We start from the raw sequence: 19484 nt of genomic DNA, 5'->3' as shown, positions 1-19484 counted from the left end.
TGTTGATGCTGATTTCTTGTCTTGGTAAAAAAAGACGAATCATAATTTGAAAATATTTTTTTACCACCTTCAATGTTTGAGCATTATTTTGATGCAACAAAAATTATGTGCTATTAAGATTTGAGAAAAACTTTGTCATTTAAAAGTTCAATTTCTTTTTTAAATGTCGAAAGGTCGCAATTTATTATTAATATGGAAAATAAGATTTTTAATTACTGGGAATATAATTTTTAAATACTTTTATCAAATTAAAATAGGGGGGTATTTCCTTATTTGCATAAAATAACTTAAGTAAATTGAAAAGGAAAGGTTTATAAGATGGTGCCTTTTTGGTAATAGCGTGATCTGGTGAAATAAGGAGAGGCAGTCTTGCGTGCATCCTTATGAGGATAGGAAAGTGGGAGGGTTTTGAGAGTGGGTTAGTGACAAAGGGATGAACGTGATGAGGTCAATCATCGTCTTCCTCAAGGATGACTACTCCGAATCCACGGAGCTTCTCTGGACTCCTGACAGAGACTTCTCGAATCCACGAGGAAAAGAAATATAAATAATTTTAGGATATATGAAATAAACGAGTCTACAACCCTTTAAATAGGGATACCAAGGCTAGGAAGAAGTTTAAGAATTAAACTATAATTAAAACTCCCTAAAATTCGTAAATAGTAAGTTTACTTTTTATAGTAAGTGTCCTATGTGGCTTAACCACGTTATTCTCCTAACTTTTCTAAACACTTTTCATGTTGGACACAACTCCTAAAGCCAAACGGATGAAGAGTTATAATCAAACTAAAACTTACTAAAAATAGTAAAAACAGAAATAAACATGGAATTCGACCGTCGATATGATGGAATCTCGAAAATTCAGCGTGGGCAACCCGGCTATGCCGGGTTGGTTGGCTAAAGTAGCTCGTCCTACCCCAAAATCATATATGGTACGTCGAGTAACTCGTTCCGATTTGCGAGATATGCATGTTTTAAGGTTCTGATGGTCTTGATGACTTCGGCTTCTGATCGGGCCTTCTCTGATCCATCTTGGACATGAAAGTGCCCGCGACCCGCTCTACATCAGTTAGACATGTCTACATGCACACATGTAAGGAGTGGGGTCAATGGAACCCTCAAGTACAAATTGGGGTCCTATGAAGGGTTAGAAACAAATGACATGAGAGAGAGAGAGAGAGAGAGAGAGAGAGAGGAAATAAGGAGGAAAGCTTTGGGTTTGAGGATTATTTCCCATCAGTGAGTGATCTCTTACATGGGCTTCTTATTCCCTTTTAGTTTTGGAATTTCTCTTTTAAGTTGGATTTTGATGAAATCTTTCTTGAGTATTCCCTTTTCTTTTGGGTAAAATGTTTTCTTCCCTATGTCTTAAAATTATTTCCTATCTCCTCTAACATGCACTGTAGGATTCCCCAAGGTTTGATCCTTTGCACCTTTTCTTTATTCTCATGAAATCGGGTTTTCATCTTTCTTGGTTTCTTGCCCTTTTCTTTATTTTCTTGAAAATCAAGATTTGTTGTTTTTTTTTCTTTTTTCTGTTAGCTTGTTAGTACTCCCCACTGTCAGTTCACACTTCACTGTTAGCCACCCCCACTAGGGATCGATACCAAGACCTCAGTGTTGAAACGAGGTATCTTTCACTCAATCTACCACTTGAGCTATGGATCAGGGTGTAAAATCAAGATTTGTCTACTTGTTCTTTTCTTCTAATTCTTGAACAATCAAGATTTGCTTTCTTATTCTTTTCTTTATTTTCTTGAAAATCAAGATCCCTTGATAGATTCCGGGGTCATGCAATTCTTCTGAAATTTCTGCATAAACAATTCAATTGATGAAGATTTCTTGGTTCTTGTAGAATTTTTTGAGTTCCAGAACCATTGTGTACTTTTCTGGTATTTCCAGGGACCTGGTCAATTCTACAGTGGCTTTTCTGATTATATTTACAGCTATAGGATTTACTACACAGTTTTCTAAACTTTTTAGAAATTATAGAGTTTCAAATGTAATTTTTCAAATTTTCAGATATGACTCTTTACATTACATATACATGTTCGTTACGGAATATTTTGATGATGGAAAAGGATTCGTGATACTTGAGCTCACGCAGGGAAAGACTTATGAATCTCACACGTGTTTATGATATTTTGAAAATATTTATTTTTTGGAAAAGAAATTCATGTATCATGATATCATTATTAGAATAGATTCGGAACACCAAAAAATAAGTGGGGTAATTGAGTCCATGGGTTGAAAGTCCCTAAAGCGTAAATAGGTGGGACAATCGGGACCCTTGAGTTGAAAGTCCCAAAAGTCCAAACGGTACCATTTGGAACCTCCTGTTGAGGGTCAAATATTGCATATCGGACCCCATTTATTACCAGATTTTACGAACATAATACAGTTTAACGTCCTATTTTAAATCGTATTTGTGTTGTAAGGTGAACTTAGGAGCTTGGACTAAAAAAGGGTGCTAAATGCACAGATTTGACGCTCCAGAATCACCAAGGCAAGGAATGGACCCCAGGGGACCAAGATCGAAGAATGTACACGCCAGAGATCCGAGAAAATCAAGTGATTAGGTTTAAACGGGCCTGAAAGTCGTCTAGAATGCAAGATCACAGGGTTTCCACCATCTGTTCGGCTCGAAACTTTATATCTGGCTTGAGGACCCTAAATTAACCGTACACGTCGAATTTCAGCCATTGGATCCTTATGGAAGTGGCCCAACGGACAGATCAGCCCCTAAAATAATGATCTGGGGCCCACCTGATATCTGGATATGCTTCAATTTTAGTCTCAACCCTTAAATGAGGTGCGAAAACGGATGAACGGAGCGGATTTCCCACACACATCACGAGTGGACCCCATTGGACATGCCTGTGCACTCAAGGTGCACTGGACCGGGACGGCCAGTCAAACGGACATTGATCCGTCCCCTTCTCTCTCATGCGTCCAGCATCCAGCGAGAGACACTGATCAAGTTGGGTTTTGATAGTGGCCATCATACATTCTGATGATTTGGACCGTCCATTGTGTCTAGAGGGGGGGCGTGACCATCACCAAGGTGGAATTTTGGTCCCTCATGTCCGTACACATGTAGATCGCCAGAAAACACAGGATGAATGGCGAATTAATTTTATACAGTGGACCACACAAAAACTCAACCAAAACCACTCCTTTCCGATTGAAATTTCGCCAGGAATCCAATGGACGGGGTAGATTTTTCTAAAAACATCACCATGGGGCCCACCGATCATCGCAGCATGCCCTATTTTCCGCAGGGACGTGCGTCCGCACGTCCAGCCTCCGTGGGCCATTATGTGATCTTGATCATGGTCGGATGCATTATCTAGACCGTCTACATGCTGCAACAGGTGGCCATAACCCTGTCCATGAAGTCGGTTTCGAGAGATTTGGAAGTACAACCTCCCAAAATCAAACCAATCGTAGCTGTTCTTACCTCTTCTTACGCACACCTGCATAAAAACTTTCGCATGAAGTTTTTTTCTCCACCAACCGACCCAACCACCGCCCCTGCTGCCTCTATAAAAGGAGACATGAGAGAGAGAGTGGGGCATCCAATCAAATCCTTAGAGCCGTGGAGGAAAGAAGAGCAAGAGAGAGAGAGAGAGCGCGTCAGTCGGCTGGCCATTAATAAGAGTTTTTTTTCTTTCCCTTTGCTGAATTTCTATTCATGTTTTTCTAAGAGACTTTATCCTTACCATATCGATGATGGGCTAAACCTCTTAGCTAGGGCTAAGAGGTGAAGCTTGTAGTGTGATGGGAGACTTTTTATTTATGCCTCTTGATTCATGTGCATGTTGAACTAATTTTGATCCTAGTTTGATTATAAGGAATGCCTTTAGTTTTTAATGGTTTGTTGTGACTTAAATTACAATAGATCTGCGATAGCTTTGAGCATGTCCTTTTCATTATTATGATTATGAAATTAGGAGGCCCTGTTGTTCACCATCATCTCTTGGGCATGGTTGGATGATGGAACCCTTCCTAATGTTCATAACCCTCTCAGATAGATGTGGATTGGTTAGATTCTGTTGTTTGCTTTGTCTCATGGGCATGGTCTTGTGATGGAATCAAATCTAATTCTCATACCTCTCTTTTCTTGAAAACTGGATCAAAGGAAGTTCATAGTTGATTTTAATATTATATCTTCCATCTAGATGAAGATAGGACTCTGAGTCCAGATGTGTTCTTGAATAAAGCATAGATCTCCCTGATCTCTACAAGTGGATCCTCTGGAAACCCTAGTTTCCTACCTTTGAATTTCACAAGTTTGAATTAAATAAATTCACAATTATTCCCTTAACTCCTCATGATTTAGATTTCATCTTAGTCTAGTTCTAGTTCAAGTTACTTTCAGATTACGTACAAGGTTCAGTCCTTGTGGATTCGACCTCGGTCTTACCGAGATTATTACTACATCACAAGTCACAACCCTATAATTGGGTGTGAACACCTCCATTGTCTACATTGGGTGGGTGAGCATGATTGACTTGCAACAAGTTTTCATCGATAGATGTTGGATGAAGTAGAGGTGTGATGAGCCTACAAAATACAAATTGGTCCTCCATTGTCTAGGCTAGATAGGTAAGCATGGATGATTTGCAACAAGTTCCCATTGATAGGTACCGGATGGAATTTGGGGAGGGTGTTGGCCAAGGTGTTCCATAATGGCAACAATGGCCGTAACGGCCACTATCGTTACCCTTACGATACAAGCCATAATGGTCATTACAGCCCCTTTTTCGTAATGTTTTTTGGACCATTACGAGGCCACTACAACTTCTTTTTTTTTAACGATTGTTATGGCCATTTCGGCCCCGTAACACGTAACAATTATGATGGTTACCATAACGTAATAGCCTTTATGTGACCGACTTTGAATACCTTGGTATTGGCTAACTGGTGTGAAACGGCCCTGGTGTTCAAAGGGATGAACTGTATTAATTATTGTGGGTTACTTCATCCATAGCTTACATATATTCATTCATGATTTTACCTCATAAGAATTTACCTTGGAAACTTCGTTTATTTCAGCCATTGATTTTTTAGCAAAGATTTATAGTGTTGCCAAATATGTTTCATTCACATTGAAGTCTTCAGAATTCAAGTTTTTGCAGCTTACCCTTTTGGGATTTTAAATTTCAGGAAAACGAAATCTCAAGGAGATGCCTGAAGGAAGAATGACTAGCTACCTTTATTTTATTTTGTTTAGGTTTAGTTTTCTTTTGAAGTTTAAGAATTATCTGTAAAGGACTAGAAGTATAAGGTTATTTAAGGCTTTGGTTGGGATGTGGATATTTTATTTTAATTAATGATTATTGAAGTTATTTTAAGAAAGTGTATGTTTATAGAATGGTATTATGTGATGGTTTGTGGAATTATCGTTTGTGAATGTTTAATCAATAACTCATGTCCTTAGGTACGGGATCAAGGTCGAGCATACCCCAGTGCTAGATTCGGGGAGTGACATTATCAAACAAAATAAAAGGCGAAAATGAAATCTAATTTTACGTAACGAAATTAATATAAGCATACAAAAACGGTAAGCGCTGCTAATTTCAACATTATAATTGTATTCATAATTAGTAGTTACAATCAATGTTGTCAAAATCATTATCCTATCGAAAATCATAGTAGGGGTTGAATCGTATCAAATCGCAAATCATATCGTAAATTGTAAGATTTTTTACAATTTTCTTTAAAAAAATTAAAAATATAAATAAATCAGAATTTTTTTTAAAACTCATCAATCTTCCTTCTGCCATCAATGCACACCAAGTAATACCATGTCATGATAGTGTTAAAGGATTCTTATTCCATTATTTTTTTCCGTCTTTCAAGATATTTTCCTTAAAAGAACATACAATGGTCCTTTAATAATGTATGTTCTTGTTACCTTTCTTGAGTGTAGAATCACGGTGACAAAGCAGCCTTTGATACTATAGATCGACGAAAAAAGATATTTTTGATTTCTAAACACCATTCCATAATCAATATAAGTCAGCATGATCATAACCATCTGTAAAAACATGACAGCTAAGTCATACATCAATTTGGGGTTTCAACTAATTAAGTAAGAAAACACAAAAAAGCCACATTATTTAACATTGAAGAGAATATATCATTTAATATCTTATAAAGAATAAATAAAATAATTTACCTTTTCCAAATGATTCTTAAAGTTCCCACTGATTTAAAAACATAAAATGAAAACCAAGTGAAGCTTAAAATAGAAGACAAGTATAATTTTAATTGTAAATCGAGATTTGAATTGTAAATAATAGGATTCAAATCATAGAATCGTAGGGTTCATATAAAAAGGGATTCAAGGTTGGGATTCAAATCGTTTTGCTTACAATTCAACTACAATCGTATATCGTAAATCATAGGATTTTGACAATACTGGTTACAATCATATGTACTGCCGAAAGAATATGACTATTCAGCGCCTTCAGATGTCGACATACCACAAGTGGGCATTCTTACATCCGTATAAAACCTACAAGTCTGCCAATCTGGTCTTCCATGCTCAAACATATTCAGAATGAGTATCACAAGGAGACATTCAAACATTTTCAGTCCAGTCCAAAATTCAAATAGCTTGTTTTCAATGGGTCAAGAGAAAGCAGGTCATCCATCAACCATCACCGCACAACTTGAGGTGGAGCAAAGCGATAGACCATTTTACACATTTTGGATCATTAATATTTGGGCAATCTCCTCAAAAATACACAATGCATGCCTTTCTCCAATTTTCAAACCACTTTCTGCCACAGGATCTCGACTCTTAGTCAGATATTTAAGATCTAGGGAATTGCCCATAGTCTTATCAGAAAGATTTCCTGGGAGGTTGAAGTGTGAGTACAGAACTACAATTAGATGTAGCATTGATTTTCTCCATTTCGAGCACAGCTTTGAGGTTAGCTTTTCGCAGATGTTTCTTCATTTGTGATTCATACATAAATATTATTTAGGCAATCTATTTGTGGTAGTTCAGTTGCTCCATTGCATTGGTCTTGGTTTGACACTTAAATATAAAAATTAACCTGACTTAATCAAGAGAATCAAACTACAAGTCCCAAAACCCAGTATTTTTGCTAATTCTAGACAGACTGGATTCTGTGAACTAGATTATTAAGATGGAAACAGTGAATCTTTTTTTCCAGCAAACCAATATGGCCTAGGGCTGCAATGAGGAACAAAGAAGAAGAATAGACCAGAATTCAACTGATTGATTTTATTAAGCCCTAAAAAATGCCACTGCCTTACGACATTACAAAAAATTACCTATCAAATTCATCTATGCAACAAAGTCCACCATCTGCCAAAACAAGGGCCCCAGCCTCCAGCATCCATTCGCCTAGAGATCCATTCAGTGTACAAGATAAACAATTATTCAAAAGATCGTTCAAATTGCAATGAAGAAGTATAGAGTTTTTGTTTTTGAAGAAGAAGAAGAAGTATAGAGTTGAAAACGATGAAGGTAGACTTAAAAAGCAACAATGCAACAATGCAACAACGCATATTCAATGAGAAGTAATGATAGAATGCCGCATGACATTGACAAATATTCTAAGGGCCTGTTTGGTGAGAGGGAAAATAAAGGAAAATGAAGCAATTTTCCCATGATGTGGCATTTCTCTGTGTTTGGTTAGCAAAAAAAATAGATTCCACTTGGTAATCATTAACTTTTTTCTATAGTCAAATTCTCATGCACAAGAGACAAGGTAATCAGTCTCACAAATATGAGATTTCCACTTGCTATTCAAACAACCATAAAAATGGAATCCATGGGAATCCATGCTTCATAGTTCTCATGGAATTCATCATTGGATAACTATCAGTTTTTTTCTTTAATTTTCTTGTCCCACTAATCAAGCAAGGCCTAAAATAAATCTATAGTAACTTCTCTAAGTTAGACATAGAAAACCTTTAGTCCAATCCATGGTGCAATTAATGGTTGAATTCTAATTTTCCACACATTCTCTATGCCTAACACACCACCACACATTTTCAACGTTCAAAATTGGAAATTTCAATAAGTGCATTGGATTTGAAAGCTTATAGTTGCACGATCCTTCCAATCATGTGCCGCTCCCAATTCGAATCACACTTCAGGATCATGCTCTTGCTCCTGCTTCCTACATGTTTATACTTATTAACAATTTGAAACAAATGCTTCCTCTCTCCACACATGAATCTATTGCCAATTTGCTTCAACCTTCGTGCAACTACACTTGAAAGTGATTGATATTATGAAACAATATATGCAAATGAACTTCATTGTGGCTCTAGACCATGCACATAAAAGATATAAATCATCATCGTCGTCCAGGCATTATCCCAACTAATTGGGGTCGGCTATAGGAATCCATTTCCACCATTAACTCTATCAAATGAATCATATTTATAAATAAAAGAGATAAATGAGAACATAATAAATAGGAGGCATGTGCTTCAGTGTACTATCCACAACATATGACAAAATCCAAAATTAATATAAAAGAATTACATTAGAAAGAAGAAGACCAATTCCTACTCAATTTCTATTACAAATCATACTACATCTGCATGAAGGCACTATTATCTTTGCAGTAGCAATAGGTGAGCTTCTTACACATCCACCTATATGATGGATAACTAACTTGACAGAGTTGGAAGCTCTCAACACAAGTCTTCTGGTGGCCAATTAGACCATTGGATCTCCAGGCTGGGTTATCATAGAAAGAGACCTTGTCATATCTTAGGCAAATAGCTTTGTTCAGCCTCCGTGGAAGCGGGCCTTTTGTGTAAATGATATTAGCAGAATGTATGCTTCATGCAATTCCTTTTCTTTTGTCCCTAGGGAGGCTAATTCCATTGTGGATGACTTAGCTAAGTGTGATGTGGCAAAGCATTCCTTGTTTATTGAGAGCCCTTATCCATTACCATAATGTACAGTGTAGAGAGTGCAAGTGATGTATTTACAATAATGTATTTGATGCAAGACATGAGACTAGGCTAAAATGATGTCATGAGATTAATCAATGGATTATAATATCAATGAGAAACACAAAAATATATAATCTACCACAAATATAAAAGGTACTCAAGCAAGCAATTATATTTAGATTCAAGACCTAACTACAATCCTGCGGAATGGATCCTCAAAAATATAGATTGAAGAAAAATAGGACCAATGGAAGATGGGACTTCCATTTATAGCATAGGGATTGATCTACATTCAAGGGGATTCACATATGTCCATCAAGGATCAAGTATTCTAGGTTTGGATTAATTGGGAATTAGGTTAAGGGTTTGGGAGTGGGGATTTAGGGTTTTAGAATTGGGGAAAACAAAGGATGAAAAGGAAGGGGGTTTGGTTGGATGGGAGCTTGGGACGGGTTACGCTGCAGGTGTATGGAATGGAAGAAAGGAAGAACAAGGATGGATATGGAGATAGATATGGTTTGTTGTTGGAGAAAGAAGAAAGAAAACTAGAAAGAAAGAGAACAAGAAAAGATAAGAAATACCTTTTGATTGAAGAGAAAGAAAGAGAATGATAACTTGGATTCACTCCATAGCTTCACACCAATCACAGGAGATTTGCTTCATCTCAAAACAAAGAGAAAGAATAACTTTTTTTCATATATTCAATAATGGGCTAAGGTGTGAACGTCCAAGCCTTTATAGTCTCAAAAAGGACCTTTTACAAAACCTTTATAGTCTCAAAAAAGACTTTTTACAAAAAGACACTCTCAGATAAAAAGGTTCATATAAAGACGCTTAATAAAACGAAATTTGTTCCTAGCTCCCTGAACTCGACGAAAATATAAGCTAAACCAAAAATAATAATAAACATATAAACAACTAACTAATTCGTAGCCCACGATCAAGATGCCCAATGACGATGATCCAACAGTCGGAATGGTCCAACTAAGTAGCCCACATGCATCTTCCCAATGTGGAGCCTTCAAATATGTACAATCATACATGTGGGTTCTTCAATGGGCTAGGCACTCGAATTGGGCCCACAGGGCCCCATGTATGCATCACCTAACCATAAAGAAAAGGGAGCTCTCCTCTTCCTTTGGTATACTCTGACTAGTGCCTGAATGTCCTCATCAACTCCCCTCGGCTTAGAAGAGTTTGTCTCTGGCAAAATAAAGCCGCAGTAATGCTCTAGAAGATCTGGGTCTAACTTCTGAAGCTCTGCCTCTGTGATCCACGTACAGTCTGACTCTGGCCCGTTCTTCCACTTGATGAGATACTTATGGAAACCTTCATGACTGGTGGAAACCACTTGCTCATCCAAAATATCTTCAATCTTTTTCTCTTTTATTGGGTATGGAGGCGAGGCTGGAAAGAAGGGTCTGGCAAAGGCCATGGTTCGTGGGACAGGTCAAGAAAGTTATCTGGGTCAATGTGAGGGTTAGAACAAGGGCTAGAGGGTACAGTTGTTGGACCCTTAAAGGACACAAGCGCTTCCACATTAAATGTAGAGCTAATACCCATATAAGGTGAAAGTTCTGCAACATACGCATTAGAATCCAAATTTCTCAATATCTTACAAGGACCGGCACTACAAGCTTGTAATTTCCTAACAGCCCCTTGCGGAAACCATTCTGGCCTTACACGAACCATCACAATGCCACCTACTTAAAATTCTTTAAACCTGCAAAGAGAACCGGCAAATATCTCGTACTTTTCGTTACTCATATTAATCCGTTTTCTAATCTTATTATGAAAATCATGGATATGGCATGCGAATCCATCTGCGGACTCTGAAGGTCTATGGATATGCTTGTCCACACACATGCGCCTAGTGTCACCTTTCTTAGGTGTGAGGAGGGCCGGCACAGCACATGAACTCAAACTTTCTTAAATGAACCATTTTCTAAAAACTTCATCAACTTGCCTCTTCAACGCCGCATGCTCCGTGGGGTTCATTCAGTAGTGAGGAAGGTTTGATAGAGTCGACCCAAGAACAAGATCAATGGCATGCTGAATGTTCCACATTCTTCTGTTTCATCCAAGCAGGATCAGAAGTATTTGTCTTATTAGGTAGAATGCCTTCTGCTGTGGGTTATCAACCTACCCTTAGTACAAAAATGGGTCCTTTGCAAGAAAGAATTCGTCAGATTCTGATATTATCAATCAATTTGGCCAGATAAAGCATATACTTCGACTTTCATGTGCTGGAACTTTGGCTCATAAACATAAAAGTACAGGATGCACTTTCTTGAAAAGATTAGGTAATTTTATTGAACAAGAAATTCTCAAAAGTTTTATTGAACGAGTTACTGTTTCTTAGTGTTTCTAGAACGCTAAATGTAAGAGTTTTACCTCAGTTTCTTAGCAGAGGGGATGTAAAGTGTCCTCCAGCCATGGGCCCATACAATTGTGAACCATGGTTTCCTGATCTGGGCCTTTGATCTGATGTCACCACCATGGATGGTCATGCCCCAAAAATCTCCCTGATGGGACAGTCCTAAGTTCCTAACCCTTTGATTGACAGCCACAAACAGATGGACAAAAAATACAGAAAAGCTCCACATTCAGGAGGGAAAAGGCCCCAAGATAAATGGCTAAAATCTTCCAAGCTTGGAGATTCTCTGGGTAGGGTTCATCCACAATACGGGTCATCAGACCAATGGACTGGAGAACCAAACCATAGGCCGCACTTGTATGAAGCCAGTTCCTTAGGACAAATATTGTTTCCTCAGGCCAAGGATCATATAACTCCCCTAAAGAGTGAAATATATTTTATTTTCATTTTCATCTTGGTGGGGCAGGTTTGCATTGTACCCCAACCCCCACCCTGAAAGGCTTTGGGAGGCCCTGTGTATTTTCTCTCCTCTATTATAACTACCCAACCCAACCCAAAAAAAAAAAAAAAAAAAAACAGAGAGGGGGAGAACAAAGTATGATAGGCACATGTTGGGATGCCCAACTTCTTCATGCTGCAGATGTTTTCAAACTACAAACTTCACAGAAACAATAAACAAAGTGAGAGACACAAGTCTACCTCCATCCTTGACAGCAGTAACGGTTAAGCCAGCACTAGTGCTCCCCAAACCAGTAGTAATCACAGATCGGTTGCTTAATTTAGCAGCAAACTTCAGAAACTGAGACTTTCCCGTACCTGTGGTTTAACCCATAGCATACATGAGCATTATCTCATGATAACAACAATAGCCCAGAAGTCCAATAATATCACATTAAGGCATTACAATTGATGATTTAAGTGTCAATAGTACAATGGAGTACACTGTTTTCATTCTTCTTTCTTATGATTCAAAAATACCTAATAGACCATATGTGAATTCTGTTTTCCATTAAAACTCCTGCTTGTCTCTTTCTTGCTTCCATTGTTTTGACATTTTCATTAATAGTTCCATACCTCCATATAATAAATAAGAGCTCCAACGGTTCTGGAAGAAACTGAATAGTACTCAGAATCAAGTCAAGTTGCAACAACATATGGTTAGGATGGTTAATCAATAACACAATGAGTTGGCAGGTGAGGACTCATGAGATCAGCAATAAACTGATCATGAGTACTTTGTCAAAGATGTCCCAAAGATATTGAAGAGTGATAGAGTACAATTCTGACAATACATGAAAATGTGTACAGGTGACTTCAAAAGGTTAATGGAGAAACCAATAGGCAGCCATATAGGAAGAAAATCAGTAGGAGTTAGCAGTGGAGTGCATACTATTGGGATATCCTAAGATGAGACCAAGCAACTAAACCCTAGGTGCTCTGTAGAGTAATTAATAAACCAATGGGTTGAAAGGGGACTCCAAGAATTAGGGGTCAACAATGAACTGTCAACAACACAGTATAATATCCAAAAAAAATAAAAATCAAAAAATGATGGATCTAGGTATTCAAAAATGGTTACATAACAGCCATAATGTAATGGTAATGGTGATAACCGTTACGCGTTATAGGGTTGTAACTGCCGTTACGAAAAAATGGCCCATAACCACCCTAGAATGGTCCATTGCGAAGCTGAAACAGCTTCTTCTTTTTTCAAAAAATAAAAGGACATAACGTGCCTAACGGTCGTTGTGGCCTATGTCTTAACAGTAATGGCAGTGTCCATTACGGCCACCATTACCGTTATAGAATACCTTGTAATGGATTGACGCAGAAAATTTGAATAGATAACCAAATAGGAAGAAGAAGTGGAATGCCAGCATTCTACCCCTCCAAAATAGCAGCAAGCAATTAGAAACAAGGTATTAAAAAACGGTTATGTAATGGTCATTATATAACTGTAATGGCTGTTACAGAAAAAATAGCCCGTAACGGCTGTTACAGAGCCAAGATAATATATATATATATATATATATATATATATAATTAACCATAACAGCCGTTACAACCCATATCATAACTGTAATTACAATGGTCATTATGGCCACCATTACCGTTATTGAATACCTTAGTTAGAAAGAATAAACACAATGAATTCCAACATGTCAAGATTGGACTAACATCAAGCACACCATAATTGATTGCAAGCAGCCACATTACCGTACCTTAGCTATTTTTCGGCTTGAGTTCACATATAGCTATGCTTTTATCCCCAAGCATTCAGCTGATTTCTCAAATTAACAAAAGAGATATCAAGGAAGAGAGATCCAAAGCAAGAGAACAGGAGATTGGAAACAAAAACTAAGGAAGAAAAAAAAAATGAAATATTAGAATTGTAACCATTCCATTTATCTCTTATCATAAAGACTAGTCTTTATTTATTGGCTAAATCCTTACAAGGGTAGAAGTAACTCCAAATGGGAACATTGTCACAATAGAACCAATAAAAGAGCAAAAGACTCTAATAGCCCTAAGAAGAGAGCAAAAGATCACTATTCTAACAACATTTCCCCTCAAGCTAGAAAATGTATGTCCATCCTTCCCAACTTACTAAGTGTATTTTAATCTCTATTTCATCTAAGTGGCTTGGTTGTCACCTTCTTCCTGATGAAACAACAATTAACCTCAGATTATTTAGTCCGCTTACAGAAACTAGATTCTCAGCAATATGACTTGTTGCTTTATTGTCACCAAATAGTTGCACGAAAAGTCTGACGTTAACTGCCAATTCAGTAGTAGGGGAACGAATCAAATATAATTTCATGTTCCATGCACCATAGCCATATGCTTTGCCTCTACACTAGATATTGCTACGGAAGGTTGTTCCTTGCTCTCCCACAAAACGAGAATGTCACCCACGAAGATGCAAATAGCTAGTAACAGATGCTGGCAGTTTGACATTCGGCCTTTTTTTTTAAGGCGATGTTAAGAATTTATTGAAAAATGCCAAAGGCCAAAAAGAATACAAAAGAGGAAAAACAGACAAGAAAACAAAAGGAACTACACCCAACAAATCGAAACAGCAATCTGAAAATTGGGCAGCAGGGAGAACATTAGCCGCATGCGCCCGCTCAATTACATTCCTTTTTGCCCTCTTGAAAACTTCAAGAAAACAGCCCCTTCGATTTCTGAAACAGCGACGAATACTCTCCAAAACTCCAACCATATGCTCCAAAGGCATGCTAGTAAACATAAATGCCATATTTGTTTCCCGATTTTGCTCTTACCCCCTCCATGCCAAGCCAAGAAAAGCTGATCAATCGATCCAGGAATAACCCATGAAACTCCAAATACATTGAAGAACCCGGACCACATCTTCGATGCAAAGAGTGAATAAATAGATAATCAACCAACTCCTCATCACTATAACATAGAAGACACATTAGAAATTATCACACCACACCTTCGTAGACTGTCGACTGTAAGAACCTTTTTCCTACCCACCAGCCATGCAAACACCGCCACCTTGGAAGGAGCACCATATCACCAAACATGCTTTGTATGACACTCAGCTTGCTCATTATAACCCCCATATAGTCTCTTGTATACGGACTAAACCGAGAATTTTCCAGACTTTTCAATGAGCCACACCAAAGCATCCTCCTCCGACATTGTTGGGCAACGATTTGAGAGGAAATCCAACATCTGCAACAATTCTTCCACTTCTTCAACAATCAAGTTTCTTCTACAAGGAGGACCCCAAATAACTTCCTCAGCATAATTAGGTGAGGATCTATGTAGACCTCAACATTCATGTCCATCATTTGAAGCCCTTATTGAGTGAGGATTTGAGATACCTTGCACATGAGATTCTAGTCTTCCTTACAGCTAAGTGAAATATTCTCTACTTTCCCCTCCCAAAGCAAATCCTACTAAATTTTCCCAAGTTCCATGGAAACAAATGCGGGGATTTTAACAAGAATACTTTTTTTAAGATGACAATTTTATTCAATAAACAAGAGCAAAAGCTCAATATAAAAAATTACAAAGCTACTAGCAAAGATCCATCATTCGGATCAAAATCTGTTGAAACAAAATCCAGCCTATGACATCCATGTTGGCCCTCTATATACATGATCCTCTAATTCGCTTTAGTTTTGGAAGCAGCAGTTGTTCCCCTCTCTCCAAATTGTCCGAATAACTGCCATCATTACTAGGCTTCACTAATTTGCCTCCTTTTTCCTTGGGCCACAACTGGGCCAAGCTAGAAAAAGGTCAAATACCGAACCCAGCATCACCCAATCCAATCGGAAGAATGCAATAAATCTAACCCAAATTAAACAAGTTGGGTTTGAGTTTACTAGGTCACACCCGGCAGGTCATGAATATGGTCCACCCCTTACCTCCCTACCATATGTGTATTATATATTATGATATATTAATATAAATTTAAAAACTCTAAGCTTAGTTATGATGGTTGTAATTTAGTTATAATAAGAGTTATTTTCTATTAGTTAAGAGTTAAATATATGGTTGATATTTTTATTTTTTCTACAAAATGACAGTATTTTATTTCTAGTTTAGTTTTTATATGTTTTAATTAAATAGGCTGAGTAGGTTGGAAGCTCTAAAATTCTGCTAGGCCCGGTTTGAAAGCAACTGCACACCACTTTTCACATTTTGAGATCCCCACTGCCAAACTATTGCAAAGAGTATATCAGTCAAGTCAACCAAGAGAGCATTTCAAGGTAAATCCTAAAGCAAGGAGTTGTAAGGCTGCAGCTTCAAATAACAAGGGATTACAAATAAAAACACACCTGGGTCACCAACTAGAAGAAGATGAGATTCTCCCCGAACCTTTGTCCCAGAAGCATCAATGTGTTGCACACCTCCAATCAATGTTAATGCCACTGAAATGTTTTAGTAGTCAAACTAGTAAATGTTAGCATAAACATAAAGGATGAGTTGATGGCGTGGATTTGAAGGAGAAAGGTGCATTCCATTTCATGCATCACAGAGTCTTCTTGCCCAAAGCACTCAATACTTTCTTTTTAACTTTAGCATAGCAAACAAACCAATGAGATTCCAATCTTCAAAACAATAAAAGATAATAAAGGAAATAAACAACTAATATGGGAAGCTGGCACACCTGCAAGCTTCACTGTGAAGAGTCCAAAAACTTGTGGGCAAATTCCTTGCAAAATGGCATTTCGTCCTGCAAATAGTTTGAAGAAGTGTGATTGGAACATGTAAAAAATAAAAAATTGAAAGAAAAAACATAATGAAGAAAAAAAAAATTGAAGAAAATATTTTTAAATCATTTTAATGCCATGAAAAAAAAATTCTCTATTAATTAAGAGAGGGAAGGTACGTGAGAGACCAGTTTTAATGGATACAGTGAGAAATTTATACATCAGGATTCAGGAATATGATTCCAGGTCAACAAACAAGAACAAGCGATGCTGAACTTCGCTTCCTTTTTTCCCCCAGTGAATATGTGAAATCCAAATTACAAAGAAACTAAAATTGAATGTATCAATTGTAGTTCTCTCCAGCATAAGGAGCCTTAGAACTTAAGAAGTGAATGGTTTGGAAATTTGCAAGTACTAATGCGAAAAAAGACAGGGCTGAAATCCAAGCAGATGAAATAAAATTCTCAGGTAGCCCACTACCACACCAAGCAGAATGTACGAGAGGGGCCAACTGTGCATAGCATTACAGAACTTCACATTTTCTGCAAATGGTCAATTCCATAGGTCAGAGATAGAAGGTATTAGAGAGGTTAGCAGCACTCGGCAAAACTAAAGACAGATGCAACAAGGTGTTAAAGGATCAAAATATTGGCCCATGCATAATGGAATTCTTAAAAATAGATACAGTCCGTCACTCTGTGAAAGCCACCCCAACCATTCATGCCGATGGTGCCAACATGACCGATACAGCTGGGAGGCTGTATAGCCTGATATATCAGCCAATACAACCAACAGATGCTGTTCTTCTAATTTTCTGTTGGTTTTGCTGTTTCTTTTTAATTTTTTACCATTATTCACTCTTTGGGTATAGATCTTTGTTCGTGTCTTGTTTTAGATTTTGCAGCTAAAAAGTGGTGCATGAGGTCAACAACTCAACATAGGTGGAATCACAGTGATGTTGTTCCTTTCAGTTCACAACTTGTGTACTGCTTAAACCTCAAAGCTATCAAAACTGAAGTCAATGCATTCACTGAAGATCAGAACTCAAGATTCAGCAATAGCGGTAGTCATATCACATAATGGTTGGATAAGCACTTAAATACAAGTATTTGCCAGTTTCAAGTTTCTCCTATTTAGCCTATGTTTCTCCAGATTTTTCAAGCAAAAAAATACACCAATACCGCCAATATCTGAAATGTATCAGCCAATATTTACCAAGGCATGTCAGTTTTGGAGCTGGCTGATACATTGCTCCGACACTGGTGAACAGTGAAGGAGCTGCATGACAAAACTGAAGAAACTGTGAATTGGTGAATTCACTGAAACAACTCAGAAATGAGGATATCACAGTTCGTATTGCATTCATGGATTACAGGTTTGACTCGAACAATAAAAATGAGTCTGCATTTTTGTAAGTGCAAATTGCAAATATGGTCTAAGGTGAGCGTTTCCATGCTTTACAGTTTGCTGCTTTAAAGTTTGACCAAAAACATGCATATTGATGCCCAAGTAGCAGCCTTGCATATGACCAACAAATATAAAAATATGGATCCGTCAGACCACCTTTCAAGGGATTATCTTTGAAGTCTAACCAGAACTGCTCAAACTTCTTGACAACATCAACAGGGATATCAATATCTGATTTTAGTTCATTGGTTCTCCTGGAAAACAAAAGATATGCAAGTAAAAGCGATAAGTAGAATATAGAAATGCAAGCAGATCTACTTTCTTGAAGTAAAATAGAAATATACTTCCAGAATCATGAGACCATCATAAGGTCAACAAACATGGAATGCATTTTTCAATACTAGAATACTAAGTGATCGCTGGAAAATAAAATTTCATACCTCACGTGGTTAGCCATTAAAAAAGGATCAAGGTCACAGCGGACATCCTTTAAATCTGGGGACCATTTTGCTGACAAAACCCCTGTAACAATTATGTCATCTGAAACAACCAGGTATCAGTGAAACCTACATAAAGAGCACTGAAACACCATACAAGCCAAACCCCATTCGATATAGCAGCACTCAAGAACATAACTAAACAGCACCAAATTTGCAAGAATAATTCATAAATACAGAGAAAAAGAAAAATAAAAAAAGAATTGCAGCGAGAGATAAGGAGCATAAGAAAGAAAAAGCATATTACAAGAATCTATTAACCTAATATTTAATATGACAAGGAACATGGTCTTAAGGAAACAAGCACAATAGCTTCATTCAATAAAAGTTGCATGCTGGTTCCAATAGATTATGTAGGTTGTTTTCAATCTATGGGGTCCAATTTCAGCAATTTTCATCCAGCCGAGTCATCCTCAAGATCTTTTTCCAGAGTTAGCTGGCCGGATATGATCTCAAAATTCTTACCTTTTCTCTTTTCGATCAGCGATATGACCCCACATCTCTTCACTGTTTGTCTTGCACAGGTTGTTATAACTAACTGAACTGTTGCCACAAAGAAGTTCGAAGGATTTGCAATTGTTCATTATATTTCCAGTTTAAGAAGCTGTTAAGTTGACCAATGACTTTTTCAATTATTTCCAATACCATCTGTAATATGCATTTCGTAACCTCCAGTCTTGACTTTGGAGCGGACCCAAGGAGCTGATATATTGGAAATGAAACATTTGCATTGACCACTGAAACCCAAATCCATGGTTTATAAAGAATCACCATGAGAATATCACATGCCAAATAGACAGCCTAATAGACATTGTAAACCATACATTTCAATCCCTACCAGCTACAAGCATTGCACACATTCTGATCTTCATCTCCTGCATATGCTACAAGGTCAAATGATGTTCAGTGTGTAATGGCATGAGCGGATAATAATGGTGAGGATATTTTATTGACAAAAAATTTTCAACAACGAAAAGGATAAGAGAACCTACCAAAAAAATCCTCAAAAAACACAAAAGGCACCAATAACCCAAATTGCAACAACCAATAACCCAAATT

The 19484-nt window shown here is 37.5% G+C and overlaps 1 protein-coding gene across 7 annotated transcripts in view; it reads right to left on the bottom strand.

The window, feature by feature from the left end:
* Positions 1-19484, bottom strand: part of LOC131234449 (probable DNA helicase MCM9) — a 33296-nt gene that overhangs the window by 7332 nt on the left and 6480 nt on the right. For all 7 annotated transcript variants that reach the window (XR_009165718.1, XM_058231386.1, XM_058231349.1 and 4 more), the window contains exons 7-12: positions 18369-18468; positions 18085-18182; positions 16479-16544; positions 16147-16239; positions 12032-12148; positions 7312-7384 (exon numbers count right to left, since the gene is read on the bottom strand). Coding sequence is in view for 6 of the 7 variants with exons in the window: in XM_058231386.1 (XP_058087369.1) it covers positions 7312-7384; positions 12032-12148; positions 16147-16239; positions 16479-16544; positions 18085-18182; positions 18369-18468 (547 nt within the window). In the remaining variant the exon portion in view is untranslated. The remainder of the gene's footprint in view (positions 1-7311; positions 7385-12031; positions 12149-16146; positions 16240-16478; positions 16545-18084; positions 18183-18368; positions 18469-19484) is intronic.

The sequence above is a fragment of the Magnolia sinica genome, chromosome 2, assembly GCF_029962835.1.
Source record: "Magnolia sinica isolate HGM2019 chromosome 2, MsV1, whole genome shotgun sequence".
Classification (NCBI taxonomy): Eukaryota; Viridiplantae; Streptophyta; class Magnoliopsida; order Magnoliales; family Magnoliaceae; genus Magnolia; species Magnolia sinica.
Note: the sequence above shows the minus strand (reverse complement) of the source record. Positions and strands in the feature narration are given on the sequence as shown.